The following is a 24,982-nucleotide window of genomic DNA, read 5'->3' as shown; positions in this document are numbered from 1 at the left end:
TGCACGAGAGCCTGGAGAAGTCAGTGCTTTTGCATGCAACAGGAGGAGGCAAGAGGCACATCTCACAACACTGACCACTCTCTGACCCAAGGGGGAAGGATGCAGATATGGGCAGTCTGCTTGCTGGCATGACTGACAGAGGGGGAATTTGCTTGCTGCCATTCTTCTTCAACTTAGGGTAGAGAATTCAGTGTATTGCACTCCAAGCTTTGTGGGCATGTTGCTCCAGTCCCCAGGGAGCTGGGGTGCACATAAGAGTTTGAGGGAGCTGACAGTCTGTGGTTGGGGCTGGTGAAGCTGTGGCCTCATTATAAGGAGCCCCCAATGTGGATCTGATGTAGGGAACTGGGGCACCCCACAACTAAACACACTGGTGTTCCCAAGCCAGAGCCTGCATCAATGAATCTGGGCTCAGAGCAGCATCCTGGATTCTGCGTGGAAAGGGACTGAGAATGAAGTGAGAGTTGGGGGAGCATGAGGTAAGAGTCAGCTTCTGTGGAGCTGGCAGGTGAGTTGTGCTTTAGGAGTCATTTGTATCCATGCCTAGAGCTTGTAGTCACAGGCTTGGTTCTGCTGATGTTTCTAAGATGCAGAACTGAGCTGTGTTTGTCTTTTGGATGCTCAGGTTGGACAATCCCAACCCCAACCTCCTACAGACAGCTCAAGAGTGGGACTCATCCCTGCCCCCCGGTCCTCTGAGGTTGATTCCCTGCAACAGGAACAGCAATCTAAACTCGATCACCCTGCAGGAGAGCCAGCAATGGTGACCGGGGGTGGGGGCTGCCTTCGGTCTGTAAGAGCCGATGTGCGCAGCCTGCCTGCGCCAGCTCTCAGGTGCCGTTCCAGTCACTGTCTGTACCCGCTGCTCATGCAGCGCTAATGAGGCTCCTCGCTAAATGACATTTTATCAAATAAAGATAATGATACCTATTAATTCATATTATGCCCAAGGGAAAGGCATTTACAGAGAACAAACCTTCCCTGGCTCCAGCCCTTCTGGAGGGAGCTTCTGTGTCCAAGATTTGCAAGACGACTGGTGAGGGATGGAGCTAGTGGACAGATGACTGGGTCCCTGGGAGAGCCCTCTGTGGTGGCCTGCAGGGCCGTGACCATCTTTCTGTCTGTCAACAGCTCTGACAATAGCTTTTCCACAGGGCAGAGATGAGCATTGCCAGCAGAATCCCGGAGATCAGAGCAAATAGAGCCTGGCCTCACCAGGCCAGGGCAGGACAATGGGGTATTGTCCAGGCCCTGGGGAACTCCCTGGCAAGTTCTTGGTGAAAGCACCATGTTCCAAGCACAGTCCTGCTCCTTCCGTTGTTTAGGGGCTTTCCCAGAAATGATGCTTGTTTTACTTTCTCTAAACCTATGAGTCAGATTCTTGGCGGATGTAAATCAGCCCAGCTTGGCTGGCACCTCATTCCAATGCAGTTACAGGAAGAAAAAAAACCTGCCCAGCCCTACGTTAAACAACAATAACCAATTTTAATGAAGAGCTGCAGTCTGAAATAGAACAGCCACCGTTGCGAGAAATCTCCGTGGAATGCCGGAGATGAAGTGATGTGTGCTCCAGAGGGACACGCAAATTAATTTCTACTTTCCATTTGGCTGGTGATGCAGCAGAGTCCTTTATCCTCAGCGCCTCGTTATGTGGTGTGAGGGAGATGAAACAGCTCCAAGCAAACAAAACAGCATAAACAAGGCAGATCCAGCAGGGGAAACGCTCTGTGGGCTCTGATGTTCAATTCCAAGGAACGGGGTTGCTGGGGGTTGGGGGTGTGAAGTTCCTCATTAGTAGCACGTGTTACAGTACTTTAAGCAGAGAGAGAGAGAGAGGGGGAGAGATGCCAGGGTAGGACAAGCATCGTTGAAGTTCAAGGACAATGCAGGGCCAAGAGGAAATGGGCCTAAGCTGGCTGTATACACATATAGGTAGGAAGAGGCTCCTAATTCTTGGGTCAGTGAAATTATGACAGGATCCCCCAAGAATGGGACACTGTGAGGGCCCAAATCCTCATTGCTTTCAAAATGAAGCTTGATCCGTCCATGAAGGAGATTCTAAGAGCTGGTGCCTGTGACAGCTGGGGCATGGGCTCAATGGCCAAGGCCAGTCTTGTGCTCCTATGGCTCTCTTATAGCTGCAGACCCCAACATAGGTCCCAGAAGTACATGACCTATTTGCTCAGGTGGAAAATGCTGACAGATGCAGGATAGGAGCCTTAGGCTTTGGAGAACTGATCTGCATAAAGAGCCCTGTCCTCAGTAGCCATTCAGCCATGCACTATAAAGCCTCACCCTGAATAGTATTGACTTTTAATGGGTGGAAACTGGCTGATTTGCAATTGTTGGAGCCATGTGAATGGCTGATACCAAGATATCAACCATGTGAATACAGAGTTAGATGCAGTGACTGCCTTTGCTATAAGAGTTAGGATTGGTGCCCAGGGTGAGCGCTCTGTGCAGGGAGTCTGACTCTCCTAGGCTCGACCTCTGCAGAAAACTGAAGCTCAGTGTTTAAGCCTGAACATCAATGCTTTGCTGCCCATGGATAGTTTCAAGCATGTGTATAATATTAAGTGCATGCTTAAGTGCTCTGCTTAGTCAAGAGCCTGAACATTGGCCTGTCACTGTCTTCCACAGAACAGGAGTGAAGTGCCCAGAACTGAGCCTCTTCAGTATTCCTGCAGTAATCTCCCTGTTAATGGAGCTAAGATGACTGCACAGGCTCTTGTCATCAATCTGCTGCCCTGCTGCTAGAACCAATATTTCTTGCCATGAATTTAGTTCTCTATGACAGTTTCCTCTCAAACAAGAGGGGAAAAAAAGCCTTTTCTTTAACCGGCCTTGTCGGCAAGATTTATTTCAGGCCAGCTGTTATTTGCATTCTGTGTTACCCTGGATGGGGTTATTTGAAATCTTGGCCTCATTTGTCTCCTCTGTGCTGATAATAGTCAAAGGTAGTTGTCTTTGGAGGCTGGTGGAAGGAAGCTGTCTGAGACCTGTCACTCTGCTAAGCTGAGGCTGCTTCAGGATCAACTCCTGACCCTTTGGAGAAGTCAGTTTGATGGATGACACTGTGCCATGTGGCTTGAGAGCCACTGACTCAGGGAGACTTTAGACTGAGCACAGCAATGCTGCCTACACTGGCTATCAGGGGTCAGCTGCTGACAGTGATACAGCTTGGGTATAGCTTCTGTGATGTGATATGCTGTGAAGACCCAATTGCAAGGGACTGAAGCTTGGCCACACTTATGGGCTGTGCCAGGGTGCCTGGCTGGCAGGACAGAAGCAAGACCCAGTCCTTTCAGCTTAGGGGTGGGGGTGGGTGAAGTCTGCAGATTTGGCTTCTGTTCCTGTCTTAGCCACCAAGTCTCTGGGGGCAGTTGCGGCCCAGGGGTCCCCTGTGTCTGTCCTTCTGTGATGCAGGAGTAGGATGGATGAATATCCCACCACAGCTCTCAGCACTGTTCTTGCTTTGAGCGAAAGCCTTTCTCCAGCTCCTATGACCCGTGGCTGATTTCTCTGCTAGTTCTGTACATTTCGTCAAGGCTGCGTTCAGCTGCATTAGCTGAACGTGCCACAATGGTTGATGTAGCTGGGTGGAGGAGCTCATCACCCTGGATGCATTTTTGCTTTGCTGATGGGGTCAGTGTGCTACTGGTAGAAGCAACTTGGACAGCAGCTTGTTTTTGTATTGGATGTTCTAGGAAGTGAACAGGGAGAAGGGCGCATCTACATGAGACACTAACTGTCCAGTAGCCTAATTCTACCGTGCAGTAGACTGCAGGGCAAAAGCCATGCTAATATGCTACTGCACAGTAATATTAGGCTACTGTACAGTTCGTGTCATAAAAAGCCATGTGTCGACGCTACTGCATAGTAGTGCCAGTTACTGCACATTAATTTAATACTTGCTTATATAAGTACTAAACTTAAAGCACAGGAACTATGGCACATTAATGAATGTGCTCCTGCACCCACTATCTCCTTTGCACTTGGAAGTGGGAGAAGCTCATGGTTGCTGCTCGGGGTGGTTTGACCAGTGACTTCTTGTGGGGCAGATGGACAGACAGGCTGGAGGATGTGTGACTGTGACCACACCTCTGCTGCCCTGACATGAGGTGGCATTAGAACGGCTGGGAGAGGTAGGAGCACCACCCCCTGCAGAGAATGTACATAAGAACATAAGAACTGCCATTTATTGGGTCGGACCTTGGTCCATCAGGCCCAAAACCTGGTCTCATTCAGTAGCAGAGTGTGGGTGCCGAGGGACAGGGTGAACAGGGAAGGTCTAGAGTTTCTATTCCCTGTTCCTCTCCTGCTGTAACTTCCAGCATTCAAAGGTTTAGGAACTTCATTTCAGAGGCTACACCTCTGTCTGTCTATATTGTCTTGTCTAGGATCTGACATAAATTCCAGAAAGATGCACAAGCCTGTGGCACAACAGTTTAGCCTCCCTGGACATACCATTGCTGACCTCAGGGTAGCTGTTCTTAGACAATAAAACTTTAAAAACACTCTCAGATGGGAAATTGCCTAACAAGATATCATCCACAGGCTGGATTGCATTAAATATGGTTTAAACCAAAACAACAGGTTCTTATTGCATGACCTGGGTTAACTTTTATAACCCCTATGTCCCTCAGTGGGTTAACTGCTTTGCTTTTCTTTCTTCTGCTCACCTTACCTCCCCCAGCAGTGCCCCCTCCTTTTTCCTTTCCCTTCCCTACCCTTTGTATCCTAATCACTGCTTTCTGTTTAGAAGCTCTGCTTCCTCCAGTCCCTTCATAGCATCTGATGATGAAGGTAGAAGCTGCTAAATGAAAGCTTATGCATCTATTATTTAGTTAGTCTATAAGGTATAAATCTGTCCTACTGTAGCCCAGGTAACTTGGGTATATACTCCTGTTCTCCAGTTGAAGGGGATTGTTAGCTGGCAGGTGTGCTGTGGGGTGGGAACTGCAGACCACTCGGTTTCCCTCTGTCCCTATAGAACCAGGCCAGGACAGTCAGGGGACTTAACTATATACAAATTTATTTACATTAATTTATCACAAGGGAAAGGAACACGGATATAAACAGTTGTACAATATATATACATATTTATAAGATATCTAAACCAGTAACATAGAAGTAGGGTCGGAAGGGACCTTGTAGATCTTCGACATAAACAATACCCTCTGGGTAAATGACATAAAACCTTATACCAGTGCTCCAGATACAGGTAACCTACAGGTAAGTATCTGATCTGAAACAGATAAACCCCAAAGATAAACTCAGTCTTGAGGAGAAACCCCAATGCCCTTGGGCTTTTCCCAAGCCCTACAAAGAAGCTGGTAACTTTAGGGGGCCCTCTCAGTGGGACCTGTCCTTTCAGGAGCCCTTAACTAACTAGGGGGGGACTCCCCTCCCCTGTGGGAATCCTTTTTTCCCTGCAACTCACGGCTCGCAGGCCTGGAGGTTGGCCCTTGTTCTCTGCGCCAAGCTGCTCTCTCACCTGCAGTGGGGGGTCACTGTCCCCTGGAACAGGGCTCTGCTATGCAGGGCTTCTGGGGCCTCTGGCTTGGCTCTGTCAGCTGGCTCGGTAGCCCGATCACCATCTGGCTGTCTGGACTTAAACTTTTGCTGTAGGTTGAAGTCCTGGGCTGCCTCGAGCAGCACCAGGCTTGGTCCGCTCCTGGGCCCTTCATGCAGCACCTCCTGCACCAAGCTCTCAGCCTCGTTTCGGGGGTTAAGGACCTGAGTCGCTCAAGCGTTCCAAAGGTCCTGCTCCGTGCACTGTCCTGTGCACCGTGTCTCTGGCTGCATCCCAGAGGTTGCACACCTGAGCTACCTCATGCAGCTCCCAGGCTCTGGACCCCGTGTGCCGTGCTGCACATGGAGAGCCTAGCTGCTGGAGCTGTTCACCGTTCCCCGCTGATGGAAGTCTTCAGGGGCGCTTCTGCGCTACAGTTTCACCCTGCTGAGCAGCTCTGCTTAGCTCTTCCAAGCTCTGTTCTTCTCTCTTTGTCCCGGATATGTCCCCTCATGCTGGGCATGCAGCTCGATTTATATGCTCCAGGGCTCCGCCCCTGAAGTCTTCCAAACCTGAGTGTTGCAGTCTTCAATCAGGTCCAGAAAAGTATGTGTGTGTGTGTGTGTGGGGGGGGGGGGGGGGGGGACGACTCCTCTCCCCCTCCCCTCAGGAACAGGGCGACTGAACTCCTCTTCCTGCCTCCTGATCGGGGGATGAGCTCCACCAATCAAAACAGCAAGATTTGAATCCTGGGACTCAACCTGAGCTCCAAAAGGCAAGCTTGCTACACTACCTTCTGCCTAACTTCCTCTTAACAAAGATTCACTACTTCTCTCTGCATCTCCATCTTCCATATTCACTACCTACTGATGGACCTTTCCTTCAGAATAGGATCATGGTCCAGTCCCCTTCTGAACTGGATTAAGCTACCAACCTCTGCAACTTCTTGTGGCAGTGAGTTCCACAAGATAAATACTTGCTGGGTGGGCAAGAGCTTCCTCTTGCTAGTTTAAAACTCTTGGCTATCTAATAGTCTCATTTGATGTCCCCTAGTTCTTTCTAGTATTGTAAGAGACAGTAAATAATAAATCCCTATATACTTTCTTTCTCTGCACCGTTTAATATTCTATAACCTCTGTCATGTCTCATGTCCCCCCTCAAGTGCTGAGCTGGACCACTCCACTGGGGCCCTGAACTGGATTTCTCCAGTTAGCTGCTGAAGAGCCAGCCCCAGTAAAACTTCCTCTGCCTCCAAGTCAACAGGGCTTCTAAGGAGTGGCTGATGCTTCAAGGTCTCTGAGCCTAAATGCCATGACAGGGAAAGATCAGGCATGCCTTAGCCACTGCCCAGCCTCCTGCTCTGCCCTTATTGAGCTTTTTAGCTGGAAGTGCTGAGCCAGCAAAAGGTCCTGGCTGACTGCCCTGCCAGAGCCTGAAGCCATGACACCTCTCCTACTTCCTCTTCACACTGTGCTGCTATCAGTACTTAACCTTCTTCCTTTTTTCTTCTGCTTTAATGTTTGGTTTGATGCAGAATGTCTGTCTAGGCCTTTCCCTTTTCCAGGGCATGAATGAGTTCTTCTGAGGCATGGATGTGCACGTGTGCATGTGCACTGGCAAGCACAAGCATGTGAGAGAATCTGCATGCCTGGACTTAAAGGCTTGAAGCAGTAAGTTTCCCAGGTTCCAGCAGGGCTGGGGGCTTTAGGAAAAGCCATGACAGTCAAGGTGTGTTCCTGGTTAGATGCTGTGGGTTCATCTTCCTAAAAAAGGTCCATTTTGCCTTTGAGCTGCCTAGGAGTAATCTGTTTTTGATGTAAAATCTTGCTGGAAAAAAAAGATCAAACCCTGTATGTTGCAAGGTAAGTTGGATGTATGGGGTCAGCTGCTGGGCACCAACCAAGCCTGATAAAGACCCTTTTCTTCACCTTGACAATATGGTTGGAATTTAGGATTAAATCTGTACGATCTAGCTTGTACAGATTTCATTGGCATAAGTGACCCTGGAGTGAATGACCCCATAGATGCCCACCTCCCTGACATGATCTCGTAGGTACAGAAGGGTCAAGCCTCTGTAAGCTATTTACCAATGATTTCAGTCCAAACCCCATGTGGAGATGAGTGCCTTTGTTTAGATGTGTCACTTGACTTTTCTGGGATTGACTTAACTAGCTGGTTTCTGTGAGGAGAGGAGACTGTTCTGGTTCCACTGAGATAGGAAAGTGCATCTCCCTGCAGGGCAGCTTTGACAAGATGCTTTCACTGAAGGAGTTATTCTGAGGAGTGCACCTGAGGAGTCACTCCAATTGTATAGTGATGCCGAAGTTGGAAACTGGTCATGAGACCATAACATAGGATGGCTTCCAAGCCCCCTGAATAGCTTCCTCATCTTCTAACAATTAACTGATATCCCAGGCAGGCTCCCTGCTTTTCTTGGGCTAATAACACAAACCGGCTCTAAAAAGATTTCACCGTCAGCAGGGGAGTCTGAATATTGCAACTGACAGGGCTGAATTATTGACTCTCTAATGAAGGAGCAATGTGGGGATTCTGGTTGCTGGGATGGAGGGAGCTGGGAACATCCCTCAGGAAATGTTGCCCAACTGAGGGAAGAGATGGCTCCTGCCCCCGCAGCCACAGGCCTCCTTGCTGGGGATAGCGGCCTCTCCAAGTCTGGTCCCTCATCTGCGAGATGGAGGCCTGACCATCTGCAAGCTCTGAACAGGAAGGATTGTGCTCTCGGAGTCACTCTAGCAGGGGTGAGCAAGAGCTCTCCACCCTCCTCTCTCCAGAGCACTTGGCTTGGAGCTGGTGTGACTTTCCAACCTGATTTGCTGCCTGCTGTCTCAAGCATTAAAAAAAAAATAACACTGAGAAAACATAAATTTCGTTCCATGAAACTTCCCAAAATGAAGTCCAATCTGAGGTAGACACTTTGCTTAGATAATCTTGGTCTAAATGGTTAAAGTTACCAGCAACTGAAAGCAGAGTTGTATAATAAGCTGTTGTGGGCAGCCTGCCGGCTCTGATTAGAAACCAATAGAAACACAGTGCCGAGTGACAGGAGAGCAGAACAAAGACTGAAGGTGACAGCGAACAATGTGAGATCTATTGCAAGGCTTTACTTTGCATTTTGTCATCACTAGGGGGCAACCTGCTGCTATGGTTCCAGGCATAAGCACAGGGCTAATGACTAATGCATTCTAATGAGTCTTGGGTATTAATAATAATTAATAGCCCTAATCTACTCTGACATGAAGACTCAGAGCCCGCTGGCCAGGCTCTGTCTGACAGCACTGTCCCAAGATGCTTCTGTTCAATAAAACTGCTCTTAAATCTCGCGGAGAGCAAAAAGTTGCACACAAAGACGCCTGGCTGCAGGGATTACCTCTAGTGCAGTGATTTTCAACCTTTTTTTAATTTGTAGGCCTGTAAAACATTTTGAATGGAGGTGTGAGTCCCTTTGACTTGTAAGTGTGGGTATTCACATATTTTTGATTGATCATAGTCATCTTTCATGGACCCCTTAGACATAGTTTGCAGACTCCCAGAGGCCCACAGACCACAAGTTGAAAGTCACTGCTTTAGTGAGTCCCTCTTCACAGCTTGCTGTTCAGGAGGATGCACTGGGCAGTCTCCCCTCCCTCCCAATTCTGATCAGGGACCAGAGCTGCAGGGCTATTGAGAGCCCAGCCTAGAGTGCAAGGATGCCAGGCTGCCTGTGGGCCATAGCCTACCAGCCTGTACCAACCAGATGCTTTCTCTGGCTTGCCACTCTGCTGAGCAGGACAATGATCCTCTTGTCACTCACCTCAGCTCTTAAACTCTGCCTCACACAATGGTCCCCTAGTACTGCCTCTACCCCTGGCAGAGCTCTTTTCTGCTGCCTGGGAAAGGTCAAATCACAGCCCTCCTGCCTTTGGAAATCACCCATTATTCCTGGGGTTAAGGGAGGTGGGGGACTCCCTCTCCATTAGTTTACATTGCTGATGTATCACAGTTGATGCTGCCCTCTGGGATGCGGGGCCCAGCATTGGCTTAAATTTGGGCTTACACCTACCACCCTTATTGCTGCCTCCCCACACATGCACACATCCTTCCCTGAGTAGCTGGGGACTGGAATAGTCTGTCTCTCTGGTATATGCAGAACAGCCATGACTTGTTGGGAAGACTGTGAATTGCATTAGTAGATAACCTAATGTGTCCTCCACTGGTACCTGGGGCTGCGGCCTGGACTGTGGGTGAGCTGTGTTGCTGTGGTAGCTACTGGCCTTCGGGCAACAGGATTATCTCAGACCAGTGGTGCGCACCGCTGCTCCCACCCACCCACATGAATGGCTGTGAGCACTCTGCCAGCCTGAGGCTGTGGCCCTGCATCCTGCATGTTAGATCCCCCTCCAACTCCCTCCCTACAGAGCAGAAACTTGAGTCCTCTTTCCCAGCTTTAGGGCACTGAAATGGCAACAGGGATGCTTCTTCCCATTTACACACTTCCCCTGGCACTTGTGGAGACAGACAATGAGGACAGTGTGAGGGAGCAAGGTTTATGGGTTAATTGTGAGGCTTCCCTGTCTCCTGGCTGTTGGCCCACACCTTCTGTCTGCTCCCTGGATGATCTGGCAGGCTCAGCATTGCCTCCTCTCTCCTGCCTCTGGACCAGACCTCTCCCTGCTGGAAGATCTCTTGCTGGCCACCACAACAGCCTGTCCCCACTGCCTCCTCTGTTACCCAGGGCAAGTCCAAGAAGATGCCTGAGGTTAACACTAGAAGGTGCCAAATGGTAAAGAGCACAAGCCCCAGGTGCTAGTTTCAAGGGGGCACATGACTGGAGCCACTGCTGGCCTGGCCATCGTCACTGCCTTTGCCTTCTCAAAATGCCTTTGTTGTTAGCTGGGTGCAGGTTATTTCCCCAGGGCACCCAGTAGGGACATTTCCCAGATCAGGCAGGAAAACTCAGCCCTACCAGGAGATGCTGTAATCCTGACCCATGTGGTGAGGGCCCTGGGCAGCGTGCCTGATCTGATGTGCTCTGCGCTGAGGCTGGCTACTGCTTGTGGCACTGCAGAGCTTGGGGGCACCACTGTATGCAGGGTGGTGCCTGGGGACCCGTGCAAGCCCAGAGCCAGCCTGGCTTTCCTCTGCCCTAGGGTGCATTATGGGCCTCACCATCTGCGATGTGTTATTGCCAGGGGTCCTTAGGCTTGGCAGGAGGAAGGAGGGCAGACACAGGGACTGGAGGAGGCTGCTCCCCTGCCATGGGCATTCCCAGGATCCTCTGACTACACTTGTTAACCTAGATGTGCCCCATGGCCAGAGATCCGGTGCCTCACCAAGGCTCTGTGCCTCTCTCCTTCCTTCGTCACCCACATCACACCTCTTGTTATGTTCTCCCACCCCTGCATGGGTGGCCACACCAGCCATACCCTAGTGACCCCCCTCAAGTCCTGGCTCCAGGGGCAGGGGGCATGACCCCAGCCATGCAACCTGTAGCCTGTGTCCCCTTCTAAGTTACCACTTTCTGGAAGACTGATCTGTTCACTGTCATCCTCCAGCCCCAGCCATGTCCTCAGAGTGGATGCCCTGAGCAGAGACCCAGAGCTTGGCGGTGAGGCAGCATGGTGGGAGCCAGGGGGAAACAGCATCCACTAAAGCCTCCCTGACACCTCACAGCCAGCCAAGGCCACACGCTAGGAGGTCACAGGCTCAGTGCAGTGGAGCTGGCTGTCGGAGCTGAGCAGAGACTCAAGCAGGTCCTGGCAGAACCCAAGAACCACACTTGTCCCAGCAGAGGGTGTGGGTTCGAGTGTGAGGAGGAGTAACTCTGGGGGTGTCAAGATGAACAGCACCACCTCACTGAGAGGCTTTGTTGGGTGCTGAGGTACCGCTGAGATGGCAGGACTTGCTCTCTGCCAAGGACTCGCTGCACTCTGGGCATGGACCCTTTGGAGAACAGGGGAGCAGCCCCCAGGGGTACTAAAGGGCACTTGTCTTTTTAACAGCACCCAAATCTGGCCTATGAGCGGCTCCAAGACAGTGCTGAATGGGCCATTCTGGTGACTATTTGATTTTAGCACCAAGAGTTCCTTGATGCTGCATGGTTACAAGCACCGCTGAGGAGTGTGTCGTGTCCTGGCCTGTGCTCCCATGAACATGGGCAATGGTAGTACTGCTCCTACGTAATTTTAGGGGAGAGGTATAGAAACAGCCACCAATCTGATAATCCCCTAACATGAATGGCCATGTTTCTCCTAGTGGGCCCAGATCAGTACTCCAGAAACACCTCCCCAGACCCATCCCCCTGACACCTGCCCCCTCACTGTATCAGTAAAATAAATATAAGGGGATGCTGATTGAGAACTGAGGTCTGTTGCCTAGTATTTTTTGATCCTGCCTGGCCTTGCTTGCTGTGGTAAAGCTTATGTGGTAGCTGGTGGCTATGACAGACTCCCCATCTGCCAGCCACATTTTCCTTTAGCCATAGTGATTTTGGATGTAGAAGGAGCTGCATGCTCAGACATGCAGGCAGGGTTTAGGGGTGGAGCTGGATATAGTATATGCCAGGCTGAGGATATAATGAAGGCAGGGGCTGTTTCTGCTGGGTGGTGAGAGCAGGAGGATCTGCTGAGCCTGATCTTTTTCTCATGTCTCTACACCAGATGTGACCATTTTGCTACACATGCTTGAACTCATTTATTGTAGTTTGCAAGATCTTTCATTGTACATGTGCCGTCAAGAAGTGGGCATTGCAGCAGGTGTTGCATAGTCCTAGGTTTTGTGCTGCAGTCACAGGTAGCTGAATCAATGGTATCACCCCATGTCTTCATTAGTTCCTTGGAGCATCCGATTTCAATATGTAGGTGGTTGACACATTGCCAATTTTGGCATGGTTCATCAGCTCCTCGTGGTAAGGCCTTGCTGGAATTTCCATTTTTTGCTGTCAGATATTTTCTTCAGCCTCTTGTTCCACATCTGTAGTCGACGTGTCTCCTTAGGTGTGGCATCAAGTTTGGGTGATGATTAGAAAGCTCCTGCATGACTTCAGATGTTAGTGTGCTGCAGGATGGTCACACAGCGGGTGTCTCACGTCTTCAGTTTGTCTCAATCATTCTATCCTGCTCTTCCGATGTCAGGCAAAGTGATGCCACCCAGCAGGTACGTGCTGCTTAGTCTGATGAGTGCTTCTCAGCACAAGCTGTATTGATGTCTTATCTTTCATTAGATCTCCACCCCAGCATGTACCAGCTGGCAGCTCCAGCACCCCCATCTATGCTAAAGTGATTAATGCCAAAGTGTACAGAACATGGGAACTTCCTGTAAGAGTTGTACAACCACAGAGTGTGCCTCACTTTCCTCTGCATGGTTATGCACTGGGGTTAAATGGTTTAACTTTAGCCCTAAGCTGGGCAAGGTGTGGGTATTGTCTGACTTGGTGTGAAATGGGGTATGGGGAACTCAAGAGGAGGAACACCTTGTCAAAGACAATGGGCATCTCCTGGAACTGGATGTAGATGCTTAACAGCTGGGGGCAAACCATTAATCCCTTTGGCAGGGGCAAACACGTCATTTGGAATGGGGGAGAAGGGCAGGAAGAGAATAGGTCTAGTCAATGCAGCAAAGAGTTGCTAGCAGGACTCCCATTCATATCTGGTGGGTTGCTTAAAGGGGTGAAGTCTCTTTGGGAGATAAGCCAGCTAAAGCTCACTAGTGGGGCTGCAGAAATGACAAACCTCATGTCTTTGCGCTGAGGCTGGGATCCCCTTTGCTCTTGTGCCAGGCCTGTGTGCCTTTAGAGCCACCTCCTTCGGGGTGCTGCCTGGCACAATGGGTCAGTGCCAGCAGCATTTGCAGCAGACCCACGTGAGCAGTGCTGCATCATGCCTGCTCCTGCTAGGGACTGGCTCAGCCACTGAATATCACTGAGCAATGGTCTGAGATGTCACTCAGCAGCAGTAACGCATAGCACCCCCAGGGCAGGGGGTAACATCCGTTTAACACATGGCATCAGCATGGCCCTTGGGCGACATGGAATGAGCCAAGCAAATGGGCCTCTTGGACAGCTGCTGTAAATCGATAATATACACTTGAATGTGTAGGAATTCACTTCAGCCCCAGCCTGCAGCTCCCAGCTATCCCAGCTTTGACATTGCCACTTAGCCAACTCTCCCCCTACCCCCACCCCTCACAGCTGTGCTGGGGCCTGACTCCTGACTTGCAGCCCCTGCTTCATCAGTCCTGGGCCACACATAGCTCGACTGGTGCCCCTCAATCACTGCAGCCATCAGCCCCCTGAAACCTCAGCCCTGCTCCCATCCCCCAACTCTGCCAGTGCCCCTCCATCCTGGCCTGAATGCTCCAACACTGGGCACCAGAACAGAAATTGTGAGCAAGGTGGTAATTATGTGGTGCAAACATTGAAAGAAATAGGGCTAACACCATGGGCGGCACATGTGGGTTTGTTACAATTGGGTCAGCGGGCACTGGGTGCACCCACAAGTTTGTGGCTGTAGGGTCACTGCTGTGACTGACATGCCTGAGATCGACTGGCCCAGCTGTGCTGTGGGGGATCTGGGACTGACGGACATAGGTGTCCTGTGGCAGCGGGGTTGGTAACTGATGGGCCAGATGAACTGAGGGCTCTGCAGCTGGCTGGCCCAGATGTAACAGGGGAGGGGGCTCTGTGCTGGAAGAGACTTCTGTGACTGAAGCAGCGGGATTGTATGAGTGGCTCCATGACCAACAGGCCCGAGCGTGCTGGGGTGGGGGGGGCCTTTGCAGTGGTCTGTCCAATTGTGTCATGGGGGTTTGGGTCACCTCTTAACCTTCTCTTGGCCAAGCTGAAGAGCCAGAGCCCTGGTAGCCTCTTGCTGACAGCTGTTTTCCCAGTCTGGAGGCACCCCCATGGCACCCTCTTGAGTTTGGCAGTGAGCTCTTGGACACCACAGCCGGGCAAAGGGAGGCAGGAAACCTTTGACAGAATATTTGTGTGAACTGTGAGTTCCTCAGCACCCAAGCTCCTGAGCTGGCAAAACTTCCCCAGGTTCTGGGCGAAATTTCTGGTCAGACAGCTGCTAGTCCAAGGCACTCGCCTGGGGTGTGTGTTATGGAGGAACTTAGGTGAGTGCCCCAGCCCCCCCCGTGACTGGGCGTTCTGGGGGCTGGTGCCCCTAGTGCAAATAATTCAATATTCATGGCAGCAGGATATTGAATTGGGTCTTCCGCAGCCCCTCTGAGGGCTCCAGCCACAGCCATGCAGTCATTCCTATTCTCCCTATTTCTGTTCCCATTCTGTTGAATGAGTTCTGCAAGGCAGAGCCAACCCAAGAGGAGAGACCCACCCCACGGTCCCTCGAGTGAGGGGGTCAGGACCCGCGCAGGAACCCCCAAATTCAAGTCCCAGGTCAGGACGGGCAGAGCAAGGCTTTGAAGCGGAGGTCGTCCACATGCCAGGCTGCTGCCCCAAGCGCTGCACTACATCACCCTTGCTGGGCAGTGCTGTGGAAAGTCTTAGTTTTGAGGCAGGATGAAAAGCCTTGTCACTTCTGAGGGCCAGCCCTCCTCTCCCCATCCTGCATGCAGAACGAACATCCCCTCCTCTGACCAATTCCCTTGTCAGGGCAGCCAACAGCTGCCTGCACATGCCTTGGGCACTGCCATGCGCTGGGACCTCACACCCCCCTCTTCACCTTCAGCGATTTCCCAAATCCTCTTCAGAAGTGCTGCTTTTCCTGTCTCCTGTGGGTTTGGCCTGCTCTCAGGGGCTTGGCCTTATGTTTGGCTGTGTCAACACTTCTGACTGGACTTGGCTCTGTTACTGCCCCCCGCCTCCGGGTGTCCACACAAGACTGGCAGATTTAACCAGCAATGGCTTTCACGTTTCATTGCTCACAGGTATTGACTAGCATTGGGTTGAGACCAGATTCCCCCGGGGGGACTACCCAAAACACCCATTCATTGGTGGGTCTCTACAGACAACTGCACTTTGAGATGTACTTGGCCATACTGTAATTGTGCTACTGCAAGAGGCATTAGTTGAGGAGAGTACTTGGGCTTTAACCCGAGAATTACATGGCGCTGAGTCAAACACTTGGTTCCTCCTGGCAGAAATCACAGGCATGGAGGGGTGCGTGAGGCAAGGTGCAGGCCTTGCTAGGCCCAGGTGAGGAGGCGAGGCCCAGTCCCTGTGTGGAGACTCACAGGGAGGTGGTGGAAGCACCTTGCGACGACTGCACTCTCACTCGGACCCTGCCTCTGCCCCGCAGCTGGATGGATGCATGTGTTCACAAGCAATCATCTGCTTTGCCGCCTGGGCTCACGATGAGCGAGGAGCACGTCTTGCTGCTTTGACAGCAGACCTGTCAGACTGCGGCCCATCAGCCTGACAGCTTTATCACTGCAATTCAGCCTTCCTGCATGGGCGACTCCAGCTTGTGGGACTGGGAGAGTGTGTGGGAGAGGAGAGAGCATCCGGGGAGCAGCGTGGGGTGAGTGCTTTCCAAGGTGACCAGCCCAAGCAGGCTTGTTGAAGCAGTGCTCCAGTGGGGCGGGCAGCGTGCATGCTGGGGAGCGCTGGGATGCACCAGCCAGGAGCTGCCCTGTGCACGGACACGGGCCCCTGGCAGAAGCCACAGCCTCCCTCCTTTCCCTAGGTGGCAGGGCCATGGGGCAGGTCTAGGCACAGCTCTGGGGTAGCAAGGCTCCTGGGACAGCAGCGATACTGCAGGAGTGGTGGGGCAGATCAGACACCCACAGCCACAAGTTGACCCCATAGCACAAGCCCCATCCCAGCACCTTTACCCCAGGGCTGGAGACTGCAGGGACTGAGTGAGGCTGTGAGAGGGGTGGCAGGCAGTGCAGGGAGGGGGCCACAGGCTCATGCTATTACAGGATGTGCAGCCACCACAGAGCAACCAGCTTGTGGAGGCAGCACACGGGACTTTGGGGGGAGAGGGATGTGCCTTCCCCTTGCTGAGGGGGCTCCTTGTTAGTAGCAGCTGGGGGCTGGGAAGTAGCCCCTGGCCAAGCCAAGCCCAGCTTGCACCTCAGGACCCTTCCTGTGAAGCCCCATGAGCAAAGGCCTGGTGGGAAGGCAGAGGGTGTGTGGCAGGGCTGGGCCCAGTGCCAGCTGCGTGTCACATTGGGTGGGCAGCGTAGAGGCTTTGCACTGTTTTATTGGGTGCTGGCACATCGCACACAGCACAGACATTCAGTATGTACATTTGGCAATGGAGGACAGCGAGTGACCAGTGCACACGAGGACACGACGCTGTAGCGCCCCCTCCCCCTTCCCCTCCCAGCCATCGTCCCTTGGTGAGAGACCCATGGCCAGGCCCTGCTCTGCTCCCAGTGTCCATCCTAGTGCTGGGGGCTGCTGGCAAGCGAGAGCCCTCTTCCCTGGCCCCCTGCCACCCCAGTAGGGCTCTCTCACTCCTCCTGTGAAGAAAACTGTCAGGAGTTCATGGGGCATTGGGGGCAGTGAGGGGCAGGGGGTGTCAGTGGGGGTCCGGGTACACATGACGGCTACATACACAACAGCTCCTTCACACTGTGGGTGGGCAGGGCTAGCACTGCCAGCGGCATCAGCACCTCACAAACGTCTCTGACCTGCCTTACCAATAAATTATCGCCCTATTCTCCTCCTGGCCCTGGATGTCCCTGGGACTCCTCCAAACTCCTACTGTAGGCAGCCCTCCCAGCAGCCCAACCAGCTTCACAGCAAGGCAGGCAGCAAGTGCAGAGGCTCGCAGGCCAGGCTCTTCGCATCCTCCTGGGTACATCTAGGAGATGAGATGTGCCCCTCAGGCACCCTGCTAATGCATGTGGAGTCCAGCAATGGGACAGAGCCCACTCACATGCTCAGAGAGAGGAGTCCAGTCATGCCAGTGCCTGGCCCAGCTAGTCAACGAGCCTGTTTTTGCGCCTGTGGTCCGAAGCCCTTCCCCAGCCAGGATATCAGCTCTCCTGGGTGCGCTGGGAAGAGCTGCTGGCAGGCCAGGCTGCCTGGGTGTCTCCCTGCAGTTGAAGAACTATAGGGTGCGGATGGCCACTGGGTAGAGCAGTGACATGTGCTCAGCGCCCTTGATGGGCAGCTTGCGGCTGGCGTAGTGGTGGATGATCTCAGGGACACTGTCGAATGGGGGGCTGTGCTGGCCCAGGATGTACTTGTTCTCCTGGGTTCTGGACAGTTTCATGTGCATGAAACCCTGGCTGCTCCTGTTGGGAGAGACAAAGCCAGGGTTAGTGTGCCAATACTACCCTGTGCCCTCCCCCCATAACTGCAGTCAGCATCTCCCCTGCCTTGCAGCCAAAGCAGCGCATCTTCCTTGAACATGCTATGAGGAGTATGTGTGTGCAGGGCAGGCCATGCCAGGCTACTTTGCTCCTTGGCTCAATGCCCAGATGTGCCATTTGTGCAAACCCTGGCACATCAGGGCACTGAATATCCTGAGGTCTCACACCTAACATGGATGAACAGCAGGAGGCCAGAACCATGGTTGAGCTGAACCCCCAGAAGAGCCATGCTCCCTGCAACAAGCAACCCCAGAGGGCTGCAGGACTAGAGGAAGGAATGGGCCAAGGAGTTCCCCACCATGGGCTATGAGGCACTCCCACAGGGCTCTACCCCAAGTGCACCAAGAGATGGCTGTATCCAAGCGAGGGATGGGGCCCACCTCAGCCTCTGCCTCAATACCACCTGCTGTGAGGAGGGCAGGGCCTACCCTATGGGCAGGAGGGAGATGCCTCCATCTGTCCGAAAGAAAGTGCCTCCTGGACCTGACCGTTCTTGTGCTACCAAGTCTCAGGGCAGTTGCCATCTGCATCCATGGGCTGGGCTGTTTGCATGTGGCAGCTGTAAAGTACCATCCAGATCTGGGCAGGGGGTCACCCAGACCACAGCCAGCACCCCATGCATAGAGGACTCACCACCCACGCACCTGATCATACTCCATGCAAATTGCATACATGCACGCATATGACACCTGAATGCCACACATGCTGTCTTGCCCACTGAGAATAAATGGGCAGGGTTGTACAGGCACAGCCCCAAGCCTGGTGTTCTCCATACCACAAGGTACAGAGCCCCCTTCGCCTTCCTTCCTCTAGTCCTGCAGCCCTCTGGGGTTGCTTGAATCTGGCCACCCCAGAACTCAGCCTAGTTTCCACTCCAGGAGCAGCGCTCTGGCTCTGCTGACTCCAGCAGGTGCTCAAGGACAGGCAGGGTCTGAGACCTGGGGCTGGCAGTAACAACAGCTTACCCTATTCCTGGATCCCTTTCCTGGGATCCCCTTGCAAGTCCCAGGAAGGGGACAGGGACTGTAGGCCTTGCCTGAGCACTGCTGAGAGACCAGAAAGGAGTGGGCAAGGGGAGCGCCCACCCTCAAGCACCTTTCAGGGGCTCTTGGCCCGCTGGAAAGGCCAGAGCTGGCATAGGCAGGGATGCCTAGGAAGGATGGGGCTGTAGCTATACAGGCATACTGCATTAGGAATGAGCAATTAAACTGGTCCTCTCATCTAGCACCTTCAAAGAATTGCATCATTCAATGAGAGCCTGGGCAGCTGCAGGGGAAGAGGCCTCAGAGGTCACTTAACACTGTGAGGCGAAGGAAGGGCTGGCACTGTTCCTCAGGCACCTCAGAGCTCTGCTGTGACAGGACCTCACGTGCACAGGAGACCCCAGGATATGAACCCAGATCCCCCCAGAAACTGAAGACCAAGCCATGCCTCCCAGACTCTGCGTGCACAGCTCCAGCTGCTCTTTGCCATAGTTTCATAGTTTCTAGGGTCGGAAGGGACCTGAGTAGATCATCTAGTCCGACCCCCTGCCATGGCAGGAAATAATACTGGGGTCAAATGACCCTAGCAAGGTGTTCATCCAACCTCCTCTTAAACACCCCCAGGGTAGGGGCCTGTGAAGTAGTGCCTCCTGATATCTAGCCTGATACCTGCCCTCTGCCAGCTTGTGACCGTTATTCCGGGTCACTCCTGGCGGTGCTCGGGGGAACAGTGACTCCCCCAATGCCTGCTGATCCCCCCTAATTTATAACAGGCCACTAGATCCCCCCTCATCCTTCTCTTTTGGTGGCTGAACAGGTTCAGGTCCCGTAGCCTCTCCTCGTAGGGCCTGCCCTGCTGTCCCCTGATCATACGAGTGGCCTCCTCTAGACTGTCTCCATGTTGTCCACATCCCTCCTGAAGCGTGGCGCCCAGAACTGGACACAGTACTCCAGCTGCGGCCTGACCAGTGCCGCATAGAGGGGGAGGATCACCTCCTTGGACCTGCTTGAGATGCATCTGTGGATGCATGACAAGGTGCAGTTGGCCTTCCTGACTGCCTCCCCACACTGCCGGCCCATGTTCATCTTGGAGTCAGTGATGACTCCAAGATCCTTTTCCGCCTCTGTGCTGACAAGAGGGGAGTTTCCCAACCTGTAGGTATGTTCCTCCCTAGGTGCGTCACCTTGCACTTGTCTGTGTTGAATCCCATCCTATTCATATCCGCCCACCCTTGTAGCCTAAGTCTGATTGAACCCTGATGCTTCCTTCTAGTGTGCCCACGTCCCCCCACATCTTAGTGTCATCAGCAAATTTGAACAGGGTGCTTTTTACCCCTTCATCCAAATCACTGACTGTGTGGGTGTCGACACCACAGCCCCCCAGTTTCTTAATGAGAACAGGGTGAGAGACAGTGTCAAAAGCCTTCCGGAAGTCCAGGAGGACGATGTCCACTGCTACCCCTGCATCTAATGATCTGGTGATCTGATCATAGAAGGCCACCAGGTTGGTCTGACAGGATCTGCCACTGATGAACCCGTGTTGGTTGCCCCTAAGCATACAGTCCCCCACTGGCCCCTCATGGATGTGTGCCAGCATAATTTTCTCAAACAGCTTGCCTAGGATCGAGGTAAGCCTAACTGGCCTATAGCTTCCTGGGTCCTCCTTCCTCCCCTTTTTGAAGATGGGAACCACGTTGGCCCTCTTCCAGTCCTCCGGCACCACACCAGAACACCACGAGTGCTCATAAAGCCGTGCCAGGGGTCCTGCAATGACCTCGGCCAATTCCTTTAGGACTCTAGGATGGAGGTCGTCCCGGCCGGCTGACTTGAACACGTCCAGCCCCTCCAGAAGCTCCCTAACTAGTTCCACGCTAACCTGTGGCCCAGGTGTGCCTCCCCCGGGGCCCGAGGGGGGCCCAGCAGGGAGGTGACTGTTCCGGTCCCTGCTCAGGAAAATGGAGGCAAAGAAATCGTTAAACATGTTAGCTTTGTCGTCTGGTGTGACAACCAAATTTCCCAACGCGTCCTGCAAGGGCCCCACGTTACCCGGGAACTTCTTTTTGCCCCCTATGTATTTAAAAAAGGACTTCTTATTGTCCTTAATCTGAGAAGCTAGTCCTAATTCCATCTTTGCCTTGGCCTTCCTAACTGCCCCCCTACAACCCCAAGCAACTGCAGAATAGTCCTCCCTGGTGATGACCCCTTCTTTCCATTGAGTATACATGGCCAACATGGGGTAGCATGACCACTTGAACCTAGCCTCTGCCCAGGCAGTCAACCAGGGCACAACCAGAGACAGGGAACCAGCTGTATGGGACAGGTACCAGTGACCTGGGACAGTGCTCTGTACAGTGCCTGTACCCCGCCAGGATGGCATGGGGCATGGGTTTGAGAAGTAAGCATGCTAGGACCTGATGTTTCACTGCACTGTACTCCCTGATCGAGCTTAGGACAGCTACAGCTGTTCTAGCAAAGCAACTTCATCCCTCGAGTTTCTGGCATGTTACAAAGCAACACTCAGCAAGAAAAGTGCGAGAATTACACGCAAAGCTCTCAAGTTCAGGGCCTAGAGTGAAGACAGTGGTAAATAAGATGTCTTCCCACTACTGTTGCCCATTCCCATGTAGTCAGTATGTCAATGATGTGGTGCCAGGCAGCCTACAGGCCACACGCCATATTGCAACTGAAACCAAAGCCTTGGTAACTCTTCCCAGTGACACACCCACTGCTTTCAGGACAGACCACACAATCTTAAAACCCAGCTATCGGTGAACTGTGCAACACCAGGCAGCATGGGGCTACAGGTGCTGGAGGAGAGGCGCAGGAGCTGAGGCTACAGCAGAGGGAAATAACACAAGCATCCCTGAGGTACATGGCTGGACAGTATGGCATCAGTGCCATGTGGCCACTGCACGCTACAGGCAAAGGTGCTGAGGCGTGCATCACACAAGCTTGTCAGGGGTTGCATATGCCCTACTGCACCAGCCCTGGACACCTGTTCACATGCTTCCTTCCTAGAGAACAGCCACTCCAAAGCCCTCAGGCAGATGCTGCTCTGACTCAGCCCTACTGTACTCTGAAAGGGAAGGGACAGACACAGCAGGTTCAAAAGGGCTGGTTAACCCATGACTGCCTGGTCAGTTGCCTGGCAGCTGTCTGGAGGGCAGGGGAGGGGACTCCTACCACTCCTGCCCACAGCCTAAGTGACAGACCTTGCAGGGCACCTGTCAGTGGAAGGCAGGGTATCTATCAGAGCAGTGGAGGTGCCAGGGGAGGATGTCCATCACAGGGGTGGTGCGAGGCATTGGGTAATCCTGGAGCAGTGTGAAGGCATGCATTTAGGGATGACTTGAGAGGTAGGCGGTCCTCTCTCTCTCTGGGCTTTCCAGGGAGCTCTTATAATCTCTGTGGCTCATTTCCGGACTGCCAGAGCAAGGGGCTATGCACCTCGTGACTCACTCGGCCAGACTTGCAGGCAGGCCAAGGAGGTCTCTCTCTCTCTCTCTCTCCCTCTGTGGGCCTCAATGTGACCCAAAAAGCAGCTCCCCCCACCACCACCCTGCTCCTTCTATGAACTCTGTGAAAATCCCATTAGCCGCACTAAGGCCCATTTCCTCAAGCCACAAGGGCTCAGCGCCATCCGAGGCTGCGCAGGAAGATAATGCCACAGGCACTGATTCCAAGTGACGGGCTAATGGCCCTGTTGCTATTAATTTGTGTCTCCAAGGAGAGCCACAGCCTGTCTGTAGCGTCTGGAATGTACATTACTGCAAAATATTGATGTCTTAAAAGCAGACGAGGCCTCATCAGCTATGCTGAGCCACTTCCAGAGCTGCGTAGACTCCAGGCTCATCCCCCTTTCCCCCTCCCAACCTCCCCCCAATGCCCCCCCACCAACCCTGAAAGCAGCAGCTGGAACTCAGGCAGAGGCTATGCCCATAATGGATTGATCGCCTGCATTAGCAGAATGGCTTGCCATCCAGCATAGAGCCGGCTGTCCGCCGACTGGGGGAGGTAGCTGCAACAGTGGTAGCAACTCAGCTCATGCAAGCAGCTCCCCACAGAGCTCCCAGGGTGCCACTGGGGGGGCTGCAGATAGGCATGGGGTGTGATCCAGTCCACTCCACCCACCTGCTAGGATCACAGGTGCTGCAGGGAGCGCCAATGCCCAGCCTCTAATCTGTCCCTTATGCACAGAACCCCACAGGCAGCTGGTTTGCAATCCGTGAGAAAGTAAGAACAGCCATTTACTGGGTCAGCCCATAGGTCCATCTTGCCGTCTCCTGTGTCACACAGGGGCAGAGAGCGGATGCTGAAAGGGAGAGTGAAAAGGATATGACCAGTGTTTTTTCCACCGTTCCTCTCTCACTTGCCACCTCCAGCATTTAAGAGCTTGGAAGGTCTGATTCAGAGGTTGTGCCCGTAACTCCTGTGGCTCAACAGCTACTGATGCACCTTTCCTCCAAGAATATGTCCAATCCCTTTTCTGAATCTGGCTAAGCTGTCTGCTTCCACAGCGCCTGGTGGCAAGGAGCTCCACACTTTAATTGCACACTGTGTGAAAAAGAAATTCCTTTTGTTAGTTTTAAACTTACTGCCTACTAGATTAATTTTGTGACCGCTAGTTCTTGTCTTGTGAGACAGTAAATAATACATCCCTAGTTACTTTCTCTTTGCCATTTAGTATTTTGTAAACTCTTATGTTTCCCCTCAAGTGACTTTTCTAAACTGAATAGGCCTAGCCTCTTTAGTTTCTCCTCATATGGAAGCTCCTCCATGCCACTAATCGTCCTTGTTGCCCTTCTCTGTACCTTCTCTATGCTTTGTGAGGTTTGGGAACCAGAACTGGGCACAGCATTCAAGGTATGGATGCGCCAGGGACTTATAAAGGGGCATAAAGCCCATGGTCTCCATGTCACAGCAGCTGCCAGAGGCAGGTTCCCTACCCAGTCTGGGGGCTGTCCTAACTTCTGCCAGCTCTGGCCATCACAGAACCCAAGCCTTGGAGGCAGGAGCCCCTGTGGGACTAAGCTGCCTTGCTCCATGTGCTCTGTTCCCATGCACTCCAGCCCACGCTCCATGGCAGAGTGGTGCTGACCCCCTGATCCCAAGGCAATTCCTGCTTCAGGCCTCCAATATCACAGAGGCCCAGCTAGCCCTGCTGGTGCCAGGCACCACTTGAAGCCTGTTGCTTGTGTTGGGCGATGCTTGATGACAGCTGCCTGCATTCTCGTAATATCCAGCCTCAGCAGCCTCTGCGGCCCTGCCCCTGCATTACAGGGTCAGTACAGAGTGGTGAGCCTGTGCCTCTTGGTGTCCACTTGTCCCAAGAAGGGCTGTTCCTGGGCGGGCTCAAGCAGCCAGCTGCTCTCACTTCCCTCATGCCCTTCCCTTTAGGCTGGCATTGCTCCTTGGTGGCTATGCCATGCTTTTACGGTGCTGACTCCTGCTAGCCTGGGCTCCATTTTCCAACCTCAGCATGCTCAGAGACCGCTGCATTTACAACTCAATAGCAGCACATAGAGGAACCCTGGCTCCAGGACCAGCCACTCTCCCTGTCCCCTGTGGCAGGGGGAACAGTTGGGGGATTTAGCCCCTGCAGACTGGTGATGGAAACGTGGGTAGTAGAGTACAAAGCACATCCCCTGTGAAACACCATGAACATCACAGCAGCATTGCCTACCAGGTCTGACCCCACTCGCTAAGACCAGGACTGGGGCTGCTCCCTGTGGTCCAAGGGTGGGCAAACCTCCACCTCCTGCAACTGGCTAGGTGGAGGAAATAGAGCAGGGTGTTAAAATTTAACTGCTGGGTGGGGGAACTTCGTAGATGGTTCACAGTGGAATGGCTTGTGAAAACATGTGTGTATAGGGGCTTACTCATGTGAACTCCTGTCTCCATGTGTGAGTACCTATCTGTACATACATGCACACATGCCCATTTGTCCATCTCTGGTGCATGATCCTGTACATGCAGGCACATATGGATGTCCCTAAGTGTTGCATGTCAGTGTCAACACCCTGTTGCTTTTGCACCCCCAGCTACCTGCTTTCTCTCTGGTTGACAGGAAAAAGCTGCTGAAGCCACGGCCAGTACTTTGAACCCTGCATAAATCTCCCAACCTGCAGGACGAATCAGCAGGAAGGGGCTGACCATGACACATTGCGATACAGGATACGAAGAAGGTCTTTCAGGG

At 52.8% G+C, this 24,982-nt stretch overlaps 1 protein-coding gene across 6 annotated transcripts in view; it reads right to left on the bottom strand.

Annotated features, from left to right (window-relative positions):
- Positions 1-13,810: 13,810 nt before the first annotated feature.
- SHF (Src homology 2 domain containing F) overlaps positions 13,811-24,982 on the bottom strand; it is a 56,394-nt gene continuing 45,222 nt past the window's right edge. For 2 of the 6 annotated variants that reach the window (XM_090029081.1, XM_090029080.1), the window contains exon 7: positions 13,812-17,725. In XM_090029081.1, coding sequence (XP_089885207.1) covers positions 17,539-17,725 — 187 coding nt within the window. In that variant the 3' untranslated portion in view covers positions 13,812-17,538. Of the gene's footprint in view, positions 17,726-22,917; positions 23,099-24,982 lie in introns of those variants that run through there. The other 4 variants (XM_090029077.1, XM_090029076.1, XR_016439333.1 and 1 more) reach the window with 4 other exon arrangements.

Source organism: Crocodylus siamensis, chromosome 15, assembly GCF_052110815.1.
Source record: "Crocodylus siamensis isolate JL-2025a chromosome 15, ASM5211081v1, whole genome shotgun sequence".
NCBI lineage: Eukaryota > Metazoa > Chordata > Crocodylia > Crocodylidae > Crocodylus > Crocodylus siamensis.
The sequence above is the reverse complement of the archived record's forward strand: the minus strand, read 5'-3'. Positions and strand labels throughout refer to the sequence as shown.